General features: G+C 38.4%; 1 protein-coding gene across 1 annotated transcript in view; it reads right to left on the reverse strand.

Moving 5' to 3' along the window:
• The window catches only part of LOC126236653 (ionotropic receptor 25a), a 485,919-nt gene that overhangs the window by 11,028 nt on the left and 452,147 nt on the right, over positions 1 to 22,744 (reverse strand). The window contains exon 17 of the mRNA XM_049946121.1: positions 13,806 to 13,989. Coding sequence (XP_049802078.1) covers positions 13,806 to 13,989 — 184 coding nt within the window. The remainder of the gene's footprint in view (positions 1 to 13,805; positions 13,990 to 22,744) is intronic.

Here is a 22,744-nt window from a genome sequence, read left to right on the forward strand (position 1 = left end):
GCTTTAGACATTGATTCAAAAATTTGAAAAATTCTGGCACTTTTAGCATGGTTTCTAGAAAATGTACACAAGAGATAGGAGTAAAGTCATCAGTAAATGTTAAAACATACCTGTTATTATCATGCAAAATTCGGGTGATTGGTCCAATTAGATCACTATGGTAGTTGTCAGGTTGTTCTTATTTTTTGTGTTTTAAGGTGGTGTGACATCTGTTTTTCTTACATACATGTATGACAAAAACCACAAGCTGACTTGCCATTCCTCTTTGCTTGAAAATATTGCACAGGGATAACCACAGATCAAACAAGTTAGCATTATCTTTGGGAAACTCCAGCCACAATTCTTTGTATGATTTGAGGCTTACAAATGTTGTCCCATTTTTTTCAAAGTTGCTAATTGTGTGTATTTCTTTGTGTATACTTCTACTATATCATTCTTTTAATATACTGTCATTTCAGAATAATTCATTTGAATAAATTCCAGCTGGACAATCTCTAAATACAAACATTTAAGAAAACATTTAACTGGGTTGTTTTAGAATGTGTCAAAAATTACTCAACTGTACAGAAGCAGTTCTTGTGAGAAAACGTTTTTACATGTGCTTTGAATTCTTCTCTATCTGACTTTAACCTTTGGGTAGGATGTTGTGTAGAACTGCCATGTGCCCTACACTGCAGTGTCTTTTTACATAGCAATTGGCTACCCACTGTAGTGCCTCGAGAATTTTGGGGTAAATTCTAGAGACCCTCGTATTTCTACCATATTGAACATGCATTATTTTAGAGATGAGTGTGGTAAAGTAGAACTGCACCATAATTATGTGTATGCAGGATGGACATGTATCGGACGGATGATCGGCATGGGCAGGTAGTCACCGAGCCCGCCTTAGAAGTTACATGTCCAGCTCAAGGAATAAGCGCGCCATACTCTGTGCGACATCAAACATTATTGTGTGAACATTTGAATGTTGTTGAAAGAAAAGAAGAGACAATTACTTATTCAATCATTCTGTTACTTTCTTAAGGTCTGGGACAGTTGTCTTGCTAAACTTGGAGAGATTTGCAGACTCTATTTATGGAAAAATGAATGTGATAGTTTCTGACCGGCCGGAAGGTGTCGAGCTTACAAAAAATGTTTTAGTTGTATGAAAACTGTTATGTGTGATGAAAATACAATGAGATTGAGTTCAAAGTATTCTTGAGTGTATGGAGTTATTTTAAAAGTATAAAAAAAAATTCCTCCAAAGTAGCATCTTATCTTTGGAGAAGAAGTTGTGCAGGACATCGCAGCTGCTATCCTGAAAAGAAGATCGGTGAAGCACCTCCAATAGCCAAGGGGGAGTGTGAGTCTTGCACACCAGTACCACACTGCCACCCTTAATCACCGGAAACTGCCAGACCATAAATGCAAAACTGGAATGCAGGTCTTTATTTTTGTAAAAATATGTAAATTTTCATGAATAGAACACACTGTTACATGAAGAAAAATGCAAGGTAGTGGATACTGAACTCCAGAAATAGATGTTTAGTGGTGGAGAAGAGAGATACTTTCCTAATTATCTTCACTAGTCTCTTGTGCCCAAGAAATATCTCTTGATGTGTGACACACCAGAATGGAATGCAGTATGTGAGTAATGAGTATCCAGGTGCCAAATATGCACATTTTAGTGTTTCAGTATCACAGACTTTACTCAGATCATTAAACACTTAGCACAAACTGCTCAGTCAATTTACTAACTTTTTAAAATGTTTGTCCCACAGTAGAATGCCATCTACTCACAATCTGAGAAATTTTGTGGTTACTCTCAGTTTATAGGTACCTTTTTAAATATAACATGATATGTGCTTGATGAAACTGTAAGTGATGAGTGAAAATTTTGTCTTTGTACAGTAACAGTTTAAATTTTGTAGGAAATTTCTTGTAGAATGTAAATAGAAGGAAAACTTCTCTGCTTTCAGAGTTACCCTTTTATGAGCTACAGTAAAATAAAATAAAATAAAAGACACACACACACACACACACACACACACACACACACACACTCCTGTGCCCCTACACAGTGCTGGTTAGACTCACAGTGCCAATGTTATTTTTTGGCAGGTATGGCAGGTAGACTGTATGTTTGGGGGTAGTGTCAGGTGGGGTGGGTAGAGGGAGAGGGAGGCAGGGGAATGGGCTGGGGATGGGCAGCTAGTGGCATGGAGGGAGGCAGGCAGGTTGTCAGCTAGGAATGCGTGAGGGATGGATGGCAGGTATATTGGCTGGCACTACTGTAATAGCTGGTAGGAAGTGGCACACAATGAAGATGTCATGGGACATGAATTGGGAGATGATGACAGGATGGAGGAAGGGGAAACTGTTGGGTGGAGGCTGCAGGGACAGAGTGTTACCTGAGACTGAAGCCAGGGTGATTATGGAAGTGGGGGATGTGTTGGAAGGACAGTTCCCATCTGTGCAGTTCAGAGAAGCTGGTGGTGAAGGGAAGGATCAAGATGGCTCAGGTTGTGAAGCAGCCATTTAAATAGAGCTGCATACTGTGCCACCCATGGTCAGCTTTGTTCTTGACAACAATTTGGTGGTAGCCACTCATCATGGTGGACAGCTGGTTGCTAGATACCAACATAAAAGGCAAAGCAGAGTTTGCAGCAGAGTTGGTATATAGCATGGCTGCTTTCACAGGTGGCTCACCCTCTGATGGGGTAGGATAAACCTATGACAGGACTGAAGTAGGAGGTGCCAGGTGGGTGAGCTGGGCGGGTCTTGCACCTTGGTTTGCCCCAGGGGTATGGTCTTTGTGTCTAGGGGCTGGTCCTTCAGACTCAAACCCATCATATCATTCCTTATACACCTTATAAACTGTATATTGACACAACTATTTACATTTGAAGGGATGTTTTACAAACACATCTGCTGCACAGCCATGGGCACCTGCAGGGACCCTTCCTATGTCAACCTGTTTGTGGGCCATCCACTTCACCTGGTATTCCTCTAACTAACACATTACATCCCTGGATGTTGGCCTCCATCTATCCGATGGCTCCATCCACACTTCCGTGTACATTTAACCCACTAACCACCAACAGTGCCTGTATTTCAACAGCTCCCATCCCTTCCACATCTAAACACCCCTCCCATACAGCCTAGCACAACCCATGTATACGTCTCTGCAGTGATGAGAACTCCCTTGCCCAGTATGCTGAATGCTTCAGAAAGGGCTTCACACACAGCCAATACCTCCAAAGCTGAGTCCACAAATAGATTTTTCTTGCCATATCCACACACACCACCAGTCTCCCACCACCCCTAAGAATCAGTTACAAAGGAGTGCCCTTTGTCACCCAGTATCACCCTGGACTCAAACAACTCAACCCATCCTTCACAAGGGATTTTATTATCTCTCATTCTGCCCTGAAATGATCATTCTACTGAAGATCCTTCCCACCTCTCCTAAAGTAGTGTTCCTTTGCCCACCCAATCTACACAACACCCTAGTCCATCCCTATGCCACTACCATTCTCAACCCCTTGCCACAGGGATCACATCCCTGTGTCAGACCTAGGTTGAAGACCTGCCCAGTTCACCCATCCAGCACCTACTACTCCAATCCTGTCACAGGCTTACTCCACCCCATCAGAGGCTAGGCCTCCTGTGAAAGCAGCTATGTCACATACCAACACCACTACAAACACTGCACAGCCTTTTATGATGCTATAGTACCATTCCCAACCCCTTGCCACAGGGATCATATCCCTGTCTTAGACCTAGGTTGAAACCTGCCCAGTTCACCCATCCAGCACCTACTACTCCAATCCTGTCACAGGCTTACTCCATCTCATCAGAGGCTAGGCCTCCTGTGAAAGCAGCCAATATACCAACTCTGTTACAAACACTGCACAGCCTTTTATGATGGTATTAGTACTAACCAGCTGTCTACCAGGATCAATGGCTACTGCCAAACTGTTGTCAAGAACAATGTTGATCATCTGGTGGCACAATGTGCAGCGGAGTACAACATGCTCAATTTCAGTGGTTGCTTCACAACTTGAGCCATCTGTATCCGTCTCTCTTCCACCAGCTTCTCTGAACTCCGCAGAAAGGAATTGTCCTTAGAACACATCCTGAACTCCGCAATCATTCTGGCCTCAGTCTCAGGTAACCCCCTGTCCCCACATTCTCCATCCAACAGTTTCACCTTCCTCCATCCTGTCACCCCACCCCAGTTCAAGCCACAATGTCTTCTTCAGTTTGTACTGCTTCCCACTGGCCACTACTATTGTGTCAGCCCTGCCACTCCTCCTTCCTGCATCCCTAGTCACCAAACTGGATGCCTCCCTCTCAGTGGCTTGCCACATACCCACAATTCCTCTCCCTACCTCCTGCCTCTCTCTCCCTCTACCTGCCCTGGACACTACCGCCACTGCAACCATTACACTGGCTGAAAAATAACAGTTGCACTGTGAGTATAGCCAGCATCATGCAGGATGCAGACACACACACATTATCCTCTGTTAAGATGGCGCCTATAGGAAAGTGTAGTGACGCTTATCTCTCGTTAAAAAGGCAAAAAATGAACAGTTCTTCGTGTAGAGAATGTAAAAAGCGTGTGATGAAGGGTATTCTGTGTATCAAATGCAACTTCTGGTTACACGAAAAGTGCACGAAAGTAAATCTAAAGTTCGTCAGCGATGATTTTCCGTGGACATGTCACGGTTGTTTACGTGACGAAACGGCTGATCTTGTAAGTGCAGTTGATACAAAAAACGAAATTATAAAGTTACTACGAAGTGACATTGAGGCATTAAAAACCGAACTTTCAACCATCAAGAAAGAAAACGATACATTAATACAAAAAAAGAAGTCCTGTGTGTGTAAAAGCCATCAAACGGAAAAGCAAGAAGATCGCGAAAATACGAATGACCGATCGTACTTTAAAAACATTTCAAGTGTTCCCGTTGATGTCTCGGTAAACTCAGTAAGCCAAAAACCGGAAGATAAATATAAATGGAAGGTGGTGACATACAGCAAAAGGAAAAACAAGGCGACAGATACGCAACAAAAGGAAAATGACTTTTTAATAATTGGCAATTCGCTGCTGAAGAATATCGCTGTCCCCAATTGCAAGATCGACGTACGACCTGGTATTAGAACGCATCAACTCAGTAAACATTTTAAAAATATGGTAAATGCAAGACAAGATACTACAGAACCAGATTATGAAACCAGACATAACTATAATGGGGTGTTTATACATGTTGGGACGAATTCGTTAAGGAGCAGCAGCGAGGAAGAAATGGCAAGCGAAACAAGAAACATGATTTGTTCTGCAAGAAATATGTATGCAGGATCTCGTCTGATACGTAGCGGAATCATAAACAGAAGGTCGGTGAGTGAAAAATATATCGCCAAAATAAACTGTGCTCTTAAAGAACAATGTGATCGTCTTGGGGCAATTTTTATAGACCCAAATAAATTCCTATGTGAAAACTCACTAGCGAAGGATGGCTTGCATTTAAATAGACTGGGGTCTGTAACGTTCAGCAGAATGTTTGCAGATGTCTGCAAAATCATTAGATGCGAGGGAAACTAATATGGCCTGAAGGGGATGAAAAATCATACACTCAAGCTGGAAAAGAAAAATATAAGCACCATACAAAAAAAGACGATACTAAAGAATTTGCCCCAGAATACAGCTCACAACATGTAAACCAACAAAAGAAAAATTACATAAAAGTACTTCATCAAAATATTCAATACTTTGGTAACAAAAAATTAGAAGCAGAAGTACTCCTGAGTGAAGTAAGTGAACATGGACTAACTGAAAGTAAAATACATAATGTGGCAATAAAGGACTACAAACTAGCTAGTTACTTCTGCAGATCTAAATATAAGGGTGGTGGCGTTTGTATATATATTAAAACAGGTACTCTATCAAAGAATGTAAACAGTGAAGCTGCTACATTTCCCATAGCTAGAGAAAAAGACTTTGAAGTTACTGGTATAGTGGCAGAGGATTTTTGAGTGTTTTGTGTGTACAGGTCACCATGTGGCAATATTAGCATCTTTCTAAAAAAATTTGCTAGCTTATTGAGAATGAATATGAAGAGAAATCTTATCATATGTGGAGACTTCAACATTGACATGGGAAAAGACACAAAAATAAGACAGGATTTTGAAGAATTGTTAATACAGCATAACATGAAAGTGACAATAACTGCACCAACAAGAGTGACTTCACAAAGTGAGACAATTATTGACAACATAATTACTAATATGTGTAACTATGAGTCACATGTAGTTCAGACAGAAATATCTGATCATCATGGACAACTAATCAGCTTTTGCAGAAGTAATGACACAGTATCAGAACCAAACAAACAACCAAAGAAATTAGGATCATCAGTGAACAAAATATCAACATATTTAGAACAATGTTAAGTAAGGAAACCTGGAATGAAACCCTACAGGCCCAGAGTGTAAATGAAAAATATGATGCATTAATTTCAACAATTAAGTACCATTATAATGTAGCATTTCCCAAAGTAAAGAGACAAGAAAGGCATCAAGATCAAGCACAGTGGATTACGAGTGAAATACGAGGGCAGTTCAATAAGTAATGCAACACATTTTTTTTCTCGGCCAATTTTGGTTGAAAAAACCGGAAATTTCTTGTGGAATATTTTCAAACATTCCCGCTTCGTCTCGTATAGTTTCATTGAATTCCGACAGGTGGCAGCGCTGTACGGAGCTGTTAAAATGGCGTCTGTAACGGATGTGCGTTGCAAACAACGGGCAGTGATCGAGTTTCTTTTGGCGGAAAACCAGGGCATCTCAGATATTCATAGGCGCTTGCAGAATGTCTACGGTGATCTGGCAGTGGACAAAAGCACGGTGAGTCGTTGGGCAAAGCGTGTGTCATCATCGCCGCAAGGTCAAGCAAGACTGTCTGATCTCCCGCGTGCGGGCCGGCCATGCACAGCTGTGACTCCTGCAATGCGGAGCGTGCGAACACACTCGTTCGAGATGATCGACGGATCACCATCAAACAACTCAGTGCTCAACTTGACATCTCTGTTGGTAGTGCTGTCACAATTGTTCACCAGTTGGGATATTCAAAGGTTTGTTCCCGCTGGGTCCCTCGTTGTCTAACCGAACACCATAAAGAGCAAAGGAGAACCATCTGTGCGGAATTGCTTGCTCGTCATGTGGCTGAGGGTGACAATTTCTTGTCAAAGATTGTTACAGGCGATGAAACATGGGTTCATCACTTCGAACCTGAAACAAAACGGCAATCAATGGAGTGGCACCACACCCACTCCCCTACCAAGAAAAAGTTTAAAGCCATACCCTCAGCCGGTAAAGTCATGGTTATAGTCTTCTGGGACGCTGAAGGGGTTATTCTGTTCGATGTCCTTCCCCATGGTCAAACGATCAACTCTGAAGTGTATTGTGCTACTCTTCAGAAATTGAAGAAACGACTTCAGCGTGTTCGTAGGCACAAAAATCTGAACGAACTTCTCCTTCTTCATGACAACACAAGACCTCACACAAGTCTTCGCACCCGAGAGGAGCTCACAAAACTTCAGTGGACTGTTCTTCCTCATGCACCCTACAGTCCCGATCTCGCACCGTCGGATTTCCATATGTTTGGCCCAATGAAGGACGCAATCCATGGGAGGCACTACGCGGATGATGAAGAAGTTATTGATGCAGTACGATGTTGGCTCCGACATCGACCAGTGGAATGGTACCGTGCAGGCATACAGGCCCTCATTTCAAGGTGGCGTAAGTAGCATTGAATGGAGATTACGTTGAAAAATAGTGTTGTGTAGCTAAAAGATTGGGAAATAACCTGGTGTATTTCAATGCTGAATAAAACAACCCCTGTTTCAGAAAAAAATGTATTGCATTACTTATTGAACTGCCCTCGTACTAGAACAGCAAAGGAAGCTTCAGGACGTGAGACGGATGGGCGAAGCTGAAAACTATAAAATGTTAAAAAAGAAGTATAGAAAAACAATAAGAGAAGCGAAAGCAAGAGCAATTGACACCACTATAAAGAACTCAAAAAACAAGGCAAAGGCAGCTTGGAATGCAATCAATGCTGAAAGAAAGGAAAAAGATGGGTCAAACAATGAAGAAGGTATTAGGTCAATTAAAGTAGACAACACAGTACTATGTTCTTAAGACCAGTCACGGAAGATGAATTGTGGAAAACTATACAGAAACTGAAGTCCAAGAAATCAGCTGGTGATGATGAAATATCAAATCATGTAATAAAGCTGGTATGTGAGGAGATAATAACACCACTGCTGAACAAAGCAAACTGTTCTTTCAGAGATGCAATTTTTCCAGAAAAACTGAAGATAACGAAGGTAGTGCCAGTGTACAAGAAAGGGTGTAAGGATGATCCCAACAACTACAGACCAGTTTCGCTGATATCAGGTTTCTCAAAAATCCTAGAAATGCTTATGTATACCAGATTAGTTAACTATTTGGACAAACATAACATTCGCATGACCTCACAGCATGGTTTCAGAAAGGGTAAATCTACAGAATCAGCAATTGTCAGTCCAACAGAATACATTTTACAGTCCTTAGATGAGAAAAAGGTTGTCTCTGCAATGTTTCTGGATCTTTCAAAGGCATTTGACACCATTGTCCATGAAATGCTGATACAAAAATTAAGCAACTATGGCATTCGGGGGCAACCAGGTGAATGGATAAAATCATACTTGTGCAACCGCAAGCAGTATGTATCATTAGGAAACTCATACCAATCAGAAACCAAATCCATTAAATATGGAGTGCTGCAGGGTTCGGTAATGGGGCCATTGTTATTTAATGTATTTGTTAATGATATAGGTGTTGAGGAGGAAGAAAAGAAAATATTGTATGCTGATGACATGACAATACTAAATAGTGACCAAAATATGGAACAGCTTGAGAGAAGAGCATACATATCTGCAAATGTCACAGCTCAATGGCTGTTGGAAAATGAACTGGTTATAAATCTAAAAAAGACTATGTATGCAGTGTTTAAAAACAAGGAAAAGGCTGTAGACATGGATTTAGAGGTTGATGGAACAAGGCTGGAAGAAGTAGAATCTGCTAGATTCTTAGGTATTCTTGTGGATAATGAACTGAAATGGAAAAAACATATTAATAATGTCTGTAAGAAACTGAGCTCTGTCATATTCTTAATGATGCAGATATCACAGTATTCAGACAAGAACCTTCTGTGTACAGTGTACCATGGACTTTTCGAACCATACTTACAGTATGGAGTGACTGTGTGGGGAAACTCAAACAAACAAGAGACAAAACGAGTGTTCACATTACAAAAAAAAGCAATTAGGACCATTTTAAGAAGAAAGACCTCTAAAACATGCAGAAACTGTTTCAAGAATTTAGGTATCTTAAATTTTTCATCGTTGTATATATACAAAACAATAATGTACATCACAAAAGGTAGTGAGGACTGGATTACAAATGCTAGTGTACACACCCACAATACAAGAAAGAAGAAAGAAGAATGAAGTACGGAGCATACCTCACCGACTGGCAATGCTAGAAAAAGTGACCCCAGTACTCTGGTATCAGACTACTAAGAAGTCTGCCCAAAACCCTGCAAGATAGTGTACTTCACAATGACTTTGCAAAGAAACTTAAAGACTATCTCATTGAAAAAGAGTTTTACAGTGTTGCAGAATACTTATGCCATTAAATTTGTATATATTGTTACTCATTATCAGTGATGTAAAAATGTAAGCTAAAGGTGTAGAAAAATAAGTGATAAAGAATTTTAATACTTTGACATGCCCTATAGTACACGTACATTTACTGTACACAATGTAATCTTACAGGATCAAATAAAATTCAATTCAATTCAATTCAAATTTTACTTTTATATCTTCCTGCAATGATCAGTCTGGGGGTAATCTGCATATTATAGTTACTGAAGAAAACTTCACAAGTCAAGATCACTAAGAAAAGCACCTTATTGGATGACCAATTTTGACAGAGCTATGCTGCCATCATCAGATCTTGTGCTTTCATTCAAATTCAAAAGCATAAAATCCAATGATGACAGCATAGCTCTGTCAAAACCAGTCAGCCAGTAAAATGCTTTATTAGCAATTGTGTCTTGTGAAGTTCTTCAATTACCATATTTTATTTTATTTTACTCTAGCTCATCATAGGGCAACTCCTAAAGCCAGCTAGTTTTCTTTCTCCAGTGTGTGTCTATCAATAACTCACTATGTCTGTTTTTTGGTAAGTGGTCTTCTTTAATCCCTTAATCATTTTCCAGCTTGGAGTTTGTATCAGAAATGATGTCATTGAGTTTATTAGTATAGTAATTTGAATACAGTATGCTGGCGTCACTGGGAAATGTTACTGAACTTTCTGAATGCTTTGGTACAGATTATTGATAAGTATAGCAAACAGAAATGGATCAAGTGTCCCTTCTTGAGGAATGCCTTGTCTTATGGCTTGTTCCTTTGATTGTATGCTGCCAACATTTCTGAACGGATTTCAACTCTTTGTATCCTGTCTGGAAGATCTGATTTAAAACAATCATTGCATTTTTCCTCAGTTCCTTAATGTACCAGTTTCTCTGTCAGTAACTCATGACTGACGAGATCTAAGGCAGTAATGAGATCAGATAATACTCTTGTTGTATGGTTTCTGTCATTGGGTTACTATAAACATCGTTTAGGAATGAATATAGGGTCCCATTTATTCATCTCCCTTTTCAAAAGCCAAACTGATAACAGCCAAATAAACAGTTACTAATAGGATCTTTTTAGGCCAGCCAGTGTGGCTGAGCAGTTCTAGATGCTTCAGTATGGAACCGTACGACTACTATGGTCGCAGGTTCGAATCCTGCCTCAGGCATGGATGTGTGTGATGTCCTTATGTTAGTTAGGTTTAAGTAGTTCCAGTTCCTAGGTGACTGATGACCTCAGATCTTAAGTCCCATAGTGCTCAGAGCCATTTGAACTTTTTTTAAATCTTTTTAACATGGTCACCATCACATAATGCTTTCTCAAGAACTTTTGATATGCTTGAGGGGTTGAGATGGGTCTGTAGTTATTAGCATCACCATTTTCATCATTTTTAGAGAGGAATCACTTTTGTTGCCTTGAAATTTTAGGGAATTGGTCATACAGGAAGGAGCAGTTTATTATATCTGACAAGATATGAGACACATGAGGGCATATTTGTCTGAGAAGGCAATTGGGTATGGCATCAAAACCACATGAGTGTGAGTTTGGTTTCTGCATTGTAATACTGTGACAGCCAGCAGGCATCCACATCACAGTGGTCTTCATCGTGAGATGACGTTCATGAGAGCAGTGCATCAAGAGTCCCCTACAGGTGGGGGAACCAAGGTGAGGCCTTCTGAATATAGACAGGGTATTGCTGCCAGGCATCACTGTGGCTGAGAAATGAAGCAAACTTTGTTGCTATGTGGGTTCTCCATGGTGGAGTGACAGATTTCTCATCAAAAATTCTAGTCTTGCTTGTCAGAATATGATGACGAGAGTGCAGGGGGACAAAACTGAAAACACATGTTGCAATTTTTTCTGCTAAGACAAGGCACTTTAATCTGGTTGGCCCAGGCATGTGTTCTGATGATATTTATTACAATGTCTTGCATTGTGTGACACATTTGCCCAATATAGAACATAGCACTGTGAGGCAAAATCTCATATACATTTGTTGGTTAAGGCTAAAATGATCTCTCATGGGACCCAGCAAGTTCCTCAGTTTTGCGGATGGATGAGCCATATACTTAATGTTGTGCTAAGTATTTTTCCAATTCCAAGGAAGTAAAGATGGATGTGATGTTGGAAACCTCCATTTCTTTACATGGTTCCTTACATGAACTTTATCTACCAGCAATGAATGATGAATTTGCTTTTCTGCATACCCCTTCTGTCACAAACTACCGTCAGCTGTTGAATCTCACAACAGGTCATCAGATCCGAAACAAACATACCATATAAAACTGAACATTGTGAAGTATGGTGACAACTTGCAGCCTGAAAATATAAAGCTTGCTGTACCCTTTGTGCCCCCAGTGTTCTCATGATTTATTACATAACAAAATGTCCAGCATTTTTCCTGTTTATCATAAAATAAATTTAATTTAAATGCTGAATGAACATTAGAAGTGTTTCTGATTTACAAGAGGAGATCACAAGTCTCATCCTTTTGACAATGGGCATAAAGTTACACTGTTTCTGAATATAGTGCTTTCTCTTAAAAGTCATGTGTAAGACAGTTGGCCACCATGAGAGATACTGTTCTCCTAATGGTGACCTCTTCTATTTACTCCTAGTGGCAACTTAACCTACTTATAGCACTGGTTGCTGAATAAAAAGTGTGTTTAAGTAGCACAAGTCTGAACAAAGCATAATGTTTACCTCATAATTCCTCGCAAGTAGCTTCAAAGGAATATATAAAGGAACTTTTGTATACAGAGATATATTATCAAAACTAACTGGGAGATCTGAGAGTTTTCAGATTGTCTATAGATTAACAAATTTTTTATGGTAGCCCAGTCACAGCACCCATTTTTGTTTAGGTTTTCAACGAAAGCAATGCTCAGCAGTAGCACTGGTGAGCTTGTGCACAGTAGGAGCAGTACTATGCTGTGGAAGACATCCAATTGGGCTTCCATGGGATCTGTGGTACTAAATGAAGACTGTGGATTACATGAACATTACTGCAGACCACATGCACCCATTCATGCCTGATGCTTCCTTCATAGATATGACTTCTCCTAGCAGGATAATAGTCTGCATCATAGCCTTAGTACAGTAGTCTGAGGAGCATGATAGTGAACTCCTGTTGATGCCTTGGGCATCAAATTTGTCTGATCTGAACCCAATGGAAAACATCTGAGATGCTGTCAGGTGTCAGCTCTGTGCCCACGAATAACCCACCCATAATTTATGAGATTTAGTGACCTGTCCATAGACATCTGGTGAAAAATACGTCCACAAACCTACTACATTCTTGTCAATTTTATGTCACCCAGAATCACTGCTGTACTGAATTCCAAAGATGGGACAGTATGCTATTACACACACAGTTGTAGTGCTTTGTATCTTTAGTGTAACTGTTATTAACAATGTCACATGACATGAGTGCTATGTAACATTTAATGTATGCATGTCTTCTGCAGAGTAATGCAATATGTTTAAATAACCTCTGTAAATTCTTTTCTTTTGACAGAAACAAGCCACAATAGCATAATAATTACCTTACATATACATGCATATGTTGATTTTAAGTTTTTTTCCACTGGATTCTAAGAGATAAGAAAGGCACAAGGTGGTTTGGTGGAAAGTGGACAGATAGCATTAAAAATCAAACAGATGCAACATGGAACCGAGTTAATGGATGCCTAATGCTTGCCACTGCCTACAACATGGCTTAATCAGCAGTGGATCTCTTGACTTATGATGATGATGAAATCTCACTTCACTTTAGTCCCAACTTCTGCCTGGTTAATTATATTTTTGATTCTATCCGAAGCATTCAAATTTTTTATGCAACTAGTATATTTATCTTGTCATAAAACTATGAATAATGATGTTTTTGTTGCTCTAAAGAACGAATATCAAATGTGAGAAGCTCAACATCAAATTAGGTTTTTAAAGTTAGTGTTTACTTTGATACTCTCTACTGCTATGACGCACACAATCAATGCAGATTCTGTAACATAGTTTGCAATTTCAGCTTTACAATATTATAATTAAAATAAGGTACCCAGAATTGCATATGAAAATTACCCATATCGTTTGTCGAAACTGCTTCGCATCATATTAAGTGCTTGCAGTGAATCCGATTTTGTTCTATGCGGAGCTGCTTCAACAATGGCATTGTGCTGTGGTCTCAGTTTGTACCACCAGTATTCAAATGCCAGAGTGATACATGCAAGCCCAATTCCCACAAAAATCACAATGAAGACACCACCTGTAAAAAAATCACATAAATAAGCCCCTAGATGAAATTGTAAATTTTCTGTATGATAGAAATTTATCAAATTTAGTCAAAAATACAGAGAAATTAAAAGTATCATCATAATTATCATTGCAGCTAAAAATAAAAAACTTAGACATCAAGGTTTAAATTACATGTTTTTGTTGTTATTGTTGTGTCTTCAGTCCAAAGACTTGTTTAATGCATTTCTTCAGGCCATAACTGCCTCCGCTCAATTTCTTTTAATTCAAGTACATTCAGTTACCCTTGTTTCCTTTTTGTTGATATTCATCTTATAATCTCTTTTCATGACATCTAGAACTACACATATACTCTGCAAACTACCTTATAGTATGTGGCAGAGGGTACTTTGTGTACCAGTATCACTGTTCAAGTCATGAATGGTTTGTGGGAAGAATGATTGCTGGAAAATCCCTGTATAGGTTTGAATCTCTTTAATTTTATCTTGATGTCTTTTTGTGAGATATACATAGAAGAAAGCAATACATTGGTTGACACTTCTAAGGACATACGCTCCCAGAACTTTTAACAGTCAACCATACTGTGATATAGAACGAATCTCTTGCAGCATCTGCCACTGGAGTTGGCTGAGCATCTCTGTGATGCTTTTGCATTTATTAAATGAACCTATAATGAATTGTGCTGCTTTTCTTTGGATCTCAGTCTGCCAAAATTGAAGTGTTGGTCGAATGAAGGTTTTGTAAGCTATCTCCTTCATGTGAGGATTCTTCCAGTGAATCTTGGTCTGGCATCTGCCCTACCAAAGATTAGTTTTATGTGGTCATTCCACTTTAAATCACTCCATACGCATACTTCTAGATATTTTATGGAAGTAACAGTTTCCATTCTTTTCAATACCCTATTCGACCCATTTAGCTGCTCTACCATGTCATTTGCTGTCTCTGACGGAATTGCAGTGTCATCAGCAAACATCAATGTTTTTATTTCTTTTCTCTAACTTTTAATACCCTTCCACAATTCTCCTTGTTTCGTTTACTGCTTGCTCAACATGGAGGTTGAATGACAATGGGGAAAGTCTACAACACTGTCTCACTCCCTTCTTCATCACTATTTCCCTTTCATGTCCTTTGACTCCTGTACATGCAGTCAGGTTTAAATGGTATAAATGCAGGTTTGCCTTTCTTCAGTCTACCTTCTAAGATAAATTGTAGAATCAATATGGTTTTGGCGACAAGAGAAGTGGTGCAAAACTGGATTGTGAACTTCAAACTTCTCTTACTACAGTTGACTTGCTTGAAATGTTTAGCTGATCCTCTTCTCTGGATATGCGGCTGCGTCAGTCTCCATAACTTCTTCTCCAAAGCAATAATGCTGGTTAGAGTAATCAATAAATTACTATCTCTCTCACTTGAAATAACTTGGTACTCTCATACTTTCAGTTCAGCTCAGGTGTATTTTCCTCTCCACAAGTTTCATATAAGCATCATACAAACTCTTGCAAGTCAACTACACCAATACCCATTAGATACAATTAAATATCACAATTGCCCAGTTTTAACAACCAAATAATTTATAGACATTCCATGCGCCTTGCTTCGTTCAGGGCTAAGACATGGAGTAAGTTAAGAGCCTGTAGTAAAAAGTTCATTTTTCTTTTTTTTTCAACAATCACAGTCACTAACATAGCAAAGAATAGCATTTAATTACTCCGTGACCTCTCAAACAGCATCTGTGGCTCAAGTGGCAAACACTTGTCAGCATCGTTCGACTGTTCCGTTTGTTGTCTTCTCATTACAAACTGCATACTGAAACCGGCAGTGCAGTAGATACATTTCCGCTCTCTTACTTACTTTTAAAATATTGTGTGTTTGAGACTGTGGAAGGCTGAGTGTCTCTAGAATTTACACCTAAATTCTTGAGTCACTACATAACCCTCCCCTTAGCTTGAACACATGATATTTTATACATATTCATTATGTACTTTAATATCTCACATAACGCTAATTTACATTTTAATCAGTATAAATTCTATTTCTTTTAGTAATTGTGTACTTAATATCTTGCTCTTCTTTTTTCATTTTGATAATAACTATCTGTTTTCATTACCTACAGTAGCTTGTAGTCTGGAGGAACTCTATGCAAATGAAAATGTTCTGACACTCATAAACATAAAACATAATAATGCCACTGGAATATAGAATTCAAATTTACCAGAATAATTCCCACAAAATGTGTGACTTCTGCCACGATGCTGTCCTTTTCCCTTTAGGAACAGTACCTATACTTTACATATGGGTTGACCCTATGAGAGCACTTCCTCCTTCTGTTTCGGTAGGTACATCCCTCTTAATTCCTATTTTCCTTTGGTACAGGTCAATCCCCTTCTTGGTTCCCCTGTTCACACAGTATACGTCAGCCTTTCTCAGGTCTGCCTATCTGCCCTTTATATCCAATAAATGCTGGGTGCACCCCCCACCCCCCTCCCCTCTGCCACCTTTATCCATCCTGAGTAGGACTCATGGTTCATTTCCCAAGTATACATCTTTATATACTCTATAATTAAATATCCTCTGGAAAATAAAATGTATTTCACACTTAACACTCAATTCATAATGCTTCACTTAATCCCCTACTCCACTACTCTTCCAATTCTAAGCTTGCAGTAGACACCACATTTATATACACTATTCAATATATCGTACATTTACTATGCTATACTTGTCCCACTATCTTACAAATCATTAGAACAAATGTTCAACTGACATTACTGGATAATTATCACAATTAGTTCCTCCCTGGCTTATGCTTATTAGTTCCTCCTTGGCTTATGCTCTCCTTAATTACTCACACTTCCTTCTTATGTATCCCTGATGTAGAATTATCATAGTTTTTTTATGTACATATGCAATATAGAATCTTGATCAAAGAAGAATAAAAAGAAGATAGCCCCAAAGACAGGAAACCCTTGCCACCCCATTCCCCAGGATCCCTACCTCGCCGAAACTTGAGTGCAGGGTGTATACGTGGACAAAGAAAAAAAAAATCCAGGATTTTCCCCAGATTTCCCGGTTAAAAATACACTTTCTCCCGGATGAAAACATACTTTTTCCATGTTATTAAGTGACCGTATATTTTCCCTCAGAAATGTAAAACTAATCAACCCATTGAATGGTTATGTTTTTATACATGAGTGTAGAATTTCCCGGCACTTTAGAAAACGAAACTCAGGGAAGAAAACTCCTTTTGGGAAGATTTTTGATGTGCAGCAACATGTACGCTGCATATTTTCGTATTACAAAAGTATAAATTCAAATTCCACCAAACACTGCATGTTACTTTCTGAACCATTGTAATCGAGATTGCGATGCACTGTTGTAAGCCAGTCTTAGCTCATGTCACGTGATCCTGCCAGCCGATGGCAGCGGATATTCAGACCATAGAACATGTGATGTAGTCAGCTAATAGAAGTTAACACACATAGTGTTGTTACAAGAAAAGAAAAGCTTTCACATATAATGTTGATATTTTTTGCACGTGTTACACTTTAAGATATATCACATAAATGTGCCAGCAAAATTTTTAGGAAAGTCCAGTGGCTTGTCCTCAGAGTTTTCCACAAATAAATTAGCTACTGCAGAGAAGAGAGAGCTCCCCGTAGCACTACATCAATTTGCTCATAATAACGATGTGAATGTGTGATCTTCTGGGCTAGAAATACTTCTAAATGGCTCGTCATCAAATGCTCTGTGGTTTAAGAAATTCATCGCACATTCTCACACATAGTTCAACTTGTGTAAAAGGAAATTTACTTTAAAAGTAACGCTTTTCAAACCACCATTCACAATATTTTCCTGCGACCTGTTAGAAATAGGTTCGTTTCAGTAGACATCAGAGGACGCCAGATAATAGGCACCACCACGCTTTGCCAGCTGCTATGACACAGGAAGTCCCTATGCTTGTATGTGTAAAACATTAAAAGATCTTACTTATGCCATTAAAGAAAAAAGACATCAGAGGATACTCCAAGAGCATCGGAATTTTGTCCCCGAAGAAAAATCTTAGCACCTATTGAATGGCAAATGGTGAAGAATTAGTCACACTTGTTTGCAAGGGATGTTTGGGAGGTATGGTGTGTGTTCTGTGATAGCCATGTTTGTACTTACACTACCCACCCCTCCAAAAACTAATATAAACCCTCACCTATTCATCACATCTCATAAAAGGTAAAAAAAATTCTGGATTAAATACAAAATTATGTATCATATTATCACAATTATGTAATGATTCATACAAAATCATATTTTCTATTAATCTAATATTCTTTGCAGTTATTAATTGCACCCAGGTTTGCATAGACCAGCTGGATAACAAATTACTTTCAAAGGTTAACTTAAGCAAAACTGTCTGGCTAGGCAAAAATAAGACCTAACTATACATGTATGGTGGGAGAGACTGGCTAGCTAGGCAAAAATAAGACCTAACTATATGTGGAGAGCATCAGCTGCTGTAGGGATTACAATTGAGACCACCGCTGACTAGAGTGGAGAGTGAAGGTGACTTAACAGGCACAATCCTCCAACAACCGAGGACAACTTCTTCCAAATACTTAGCGGACACACTCCTCCAGAGACTGCGTCAGCTACTGTTGACATTACAATCAAAACCACTGCTGACTAGAGCAAAGCATGAAGGCGACTTAAATACTTATCGGGCATGATCCTCTAACAATCGAGGACGACTTCTTCCAAATAGTGGAAGATAGGATAGTATAAGAAGTAGAGTGACAGTGTAAGAAGTAGGGGGATAGTGTAAGAAGCTGGGGGAATTCTGTGTAGGAAAATGTTATTGCAGAAGAAACACCAAAAACAACTAGGGATCCGATGGTCATCACTCGGCCTGTTAACACAGAATGTTAATGTCCCTCGGAGACAGATGTGACTCCAGCCAGATCCCACGGATATGACATTAACCTCACTCGATTACTTATGAACCAATACTTCTCGTTAAATTTTGTGTGAAAGTCTCCCTACAACAAAACAATTACCACTTTACTAGGAAATGCAACATTAAGTAAAGTTATTCTATTTTCTACTTTGTCATGGACAAGTTTTAATTCTTCACAGAAGTCATCTATAACATTGCTATTATCATTAAGTTTGGAAAAAGCAACAGATGAAATGTTTCCGGAGATTATCCTTGTGGCAACTTTTTGATCGATTATTTCCTCTACCTGTTCCTCCAAATTACTTATATTTATTGTGTCTGATGTTGCTAGTTTCTCTTTAAAATTCCTTTCCCTGTTATCAACTCGAATGTTAACACCTGCAATTTGCGATTGGACTATAGGAATTACCTTGTCCTGCTTCTCGACACTTTCCCTTAAAGTGTGTAGTCTCTGCGTTACTGCATCAAATGTGGGATAACATATACTTTTAAATGATCCTAATTTCTCACAAAATTCAGATTCTATCTTATTACATTTATCTTCAATATCAAATTCTAGTTCTTTAGCTAAGTTCTGAAACTGGTTACTCTGGGTCTGACTAAAGTCAATGAACAGTTGGTTTACATGGATAGTCAGGGAATTACTTAATTCATTCTTTAAATCTAATTGCAAACTCTCCACTTTATCATTTAAGGCATTGAACTTTGCATTTAAAACCTCACCCTGTGCTTCTAGTTTTTCACTTAAAGTAGCGCTTAGTTCCTTTCTTATCACAGCTGAATCCACCTTTTGTTCATCTAAGCTATCATTTAACTGAGTATTTACTGAATGTAAATCAAGAGTTAGTTCTTGTCTTAAAGTAGCTGAATTTGCACTCTGTGCATCTGATTTTTCACTGAAAGTTGCAATTTGAACATTTTCAGCTGCACTTTGGTCATCTAATCTAGCATTTACTTGAGTATTCAATGAGTCTAATTTAAGACTTAGTGCTACTTCAGCCCAGTCTGGCATTTCTTTTGTTACTGTTATGGCCATGGCTGGTTCTGATTTTTCCCCAGTTTTTTGAGTATTATCCATATTTTTCTTACTTTTAGATCATGTTATCATAAAGAATTTCACCTCTGAGTATAATATCTATATTAACAGTCTATTATTGATCAGTGTCCTCAACTTCACATTCAATTAATTGTCTTTCAATCACCCAGCATAGAGTTTTATACTGCATCGGTGAACAGGTGTGTAATCAGTGCTGGCGAACAGCATGGGTGCCGGCAGCATCAAAGGTTGGTTTCAGCATCAGTGTCAGTGAATGGATTTGTAGTCAGCACTGGTGAGCAGCAGCTGGCACTGTTGGCATTGGTTGCTGGTTACGGGGTCCATGCCCCCGTGATGTGTGTGAGGGTTGCTTACTCTCCGCACTGGATCTTCATCATCGAATATATCTCATCATAACTTATTAATTTTCACCCCTTTTTACCATTTATGCAGAATCCAACCCTGCAAAACAATTTCCCTGCCTTGTTACTATTGGTTGCTATAGCAACTCACAGTATCTTTTTATCTTGATTTTGATTGAAAATTCCTCTTTCTTCGAGTCCTGATCACATCAGTCACCACATTCTAATGGTTTCTGATGATAGAACGTGTGGAGTAAATATATAAACTTTATGTTTTCACCAATTAACAATGTATTGGATTATGCAGAATAACATTCTCACATTTCACATGTAAATTTTTCTGTCTTCTCATATTTCACTCATATTTTGAGCTTTTAACCCATTTGATACAAATAAATGTAGTCACAATTGCCTGGTTTTAACAACCAAATAATTTATAGACATCCCATGCATCTAGCTTCATTCAGAGCTAAGACATGAAGTAAGTTAAAAGTCTATAGTCAAAAGATCGTTTTTCTTTTTTTTTTTTCCAACAATCACATTCACTAACACAGTAAAGAATAGCATTTAATTACTCCATGTTCTCTCACACAGCATCTGTGGCTCTTGCGGCAAACACTTGTTGGTGTCGTTCGACTGCCCCGCTTTTCATCTTCTCATTACAAACTACCAACTTGCACATAGAAACTGGTGGCGCACTAGATACATGTCCACTCTCTTACTTTCTTTTAACATATTGGGTGTTCAAGATGGTGGAAGTCCGAGTGTCTCTAGAATTTACACCGAAATTCTTGAGTCACTACAACCTTCTAAGACAAATTGTAGAATCAATATGGTCTCATGTGTTCCTATATTTCTCCAGGACTCAAACTGATCTCCTTTTAGGTCAGTTTCTACCATATTTTCTCTCTTCTGTAAATCTGGAGTTCAGTAACACTTGCACATGTCAGAGTGTGCCTTCTTTGTAAATGGAATATAACATTGTTCTTGAAGTCTGAGCATTATTTTGTCTAACTAATATATCTTGCACACCAAATGTAAAAGTTTAGCCACGGCTTTATCGCCCAGGGATCTCAATAATTAAGAGGGAATGTCACCTACTCCAGGGGCCTTGTTTCCACTTATCTCTTTCAGAGCTCTGTCAGATTCTTCTTGTAGTATCATATATAACATTCAATCTTCATCTCTTTCCTCTTCCCTTTCTGTATTATTATCTTTGAGTTTATTTCCCTTATATAGCCAATCTTTGTATTCCTTCCACCTTTCAGCTTTCCTGTCATTGGTCAATAAATAATGCAGATAATAAGATTAAAACTATTATCAAATGGGAGACAAGACAGCCAGTCAGTGTAGAAGATGCCATAACAAATAAACTAAATGACAATGTTGTGACTGATAATTCACAAGTTCCAAGGACTTTAACAATTATTTTCTAAATGCAACGGCAAAAATACTGATAAATGATTCAGTTGAAGTAGTAAAAGAATATATTACAAATATCATACCACAAAACTTAAAGCAACTAGAAGTAACAGCAACATAATGTACTGAAATTCAGAGAATTATAAAATTTCTAAGAAACAAAACCTCATATGATTTTGATGGAATTTTAAACAGAATTCTGAAAAGTTATTCTAACTTAATAAGTAATGTCCTTTGTGACATATGCAGTACATCACTGACACAGGGATTTTTTTCTAGACAGATTAAAATATACAATTTTTAAACCTCTTTATATGGAAGATGAAAAGAAAGACTTCAATAATTATCCTTAATAACATCTTTTTCCAAAATATTCGAAAAAGTAATATAGAGCCTGCTCAAGAGCAGTCTCACATTAAAGTAGAATCAATTTACTTAGTATATCATGGTTTGGATACCAGAAGAGCTGCTTGACTGAGAGTCCTATTTATATATTCACTCACCAAATATTATGTGTCTTAAATCACAAAATATTGTCAGTTGTTTTTTTTTTTGTGATTTTCTCAAGGCATTTGATTATGTAGATCACATTGCTCTGTTGCAAAAACGTAAGTTTTAAGGAATTGATGACTTTACACACAATTGGTTTGAATTGTGACTGGGGAGAAATCACAAAGGCTTCAATTTTGGGTCCACTCCTATTCCTTATAATTGTGAATGACCTTCCATTTAACATTTAACAAGCAGAATTGATGCTTTTTACACATGGTACCAGTGTTATAACAAATCTCATCAGAGATAAAGCAACAAAAGAGACTGTTAATGAAGTTTTTCAAAGAATTATTAAATGGTTCTCTTGAAATGGACTCTTCCCAAAGAAAAAAACGCCAAATGATACTCAGTTCTGAACAACAAATAGAGGCATATAAAACCTAGACACAAGCATCATCTGGGAGTGTGCACTATCATTACTTATATAAAACTGTTCAAATTCAGTCTCCGA

This window comes from Schistocerca nitens, chromosome 1, assembly GCF_023898315.1.
Source record: "Schistocerca nitens isolate TAMUIC-IGC-003100 chromosome 1, iqSchNite1.1, whole genome shotgun sequence".
In the NCBI taxonomy this organism is placed as follows: domain Eukaryota; kingdom Metazoa; phylum Arthropoda; class Insecta; order Orthoptera; family Acrididae; genus Schistocerca; species Schistocerca nitens.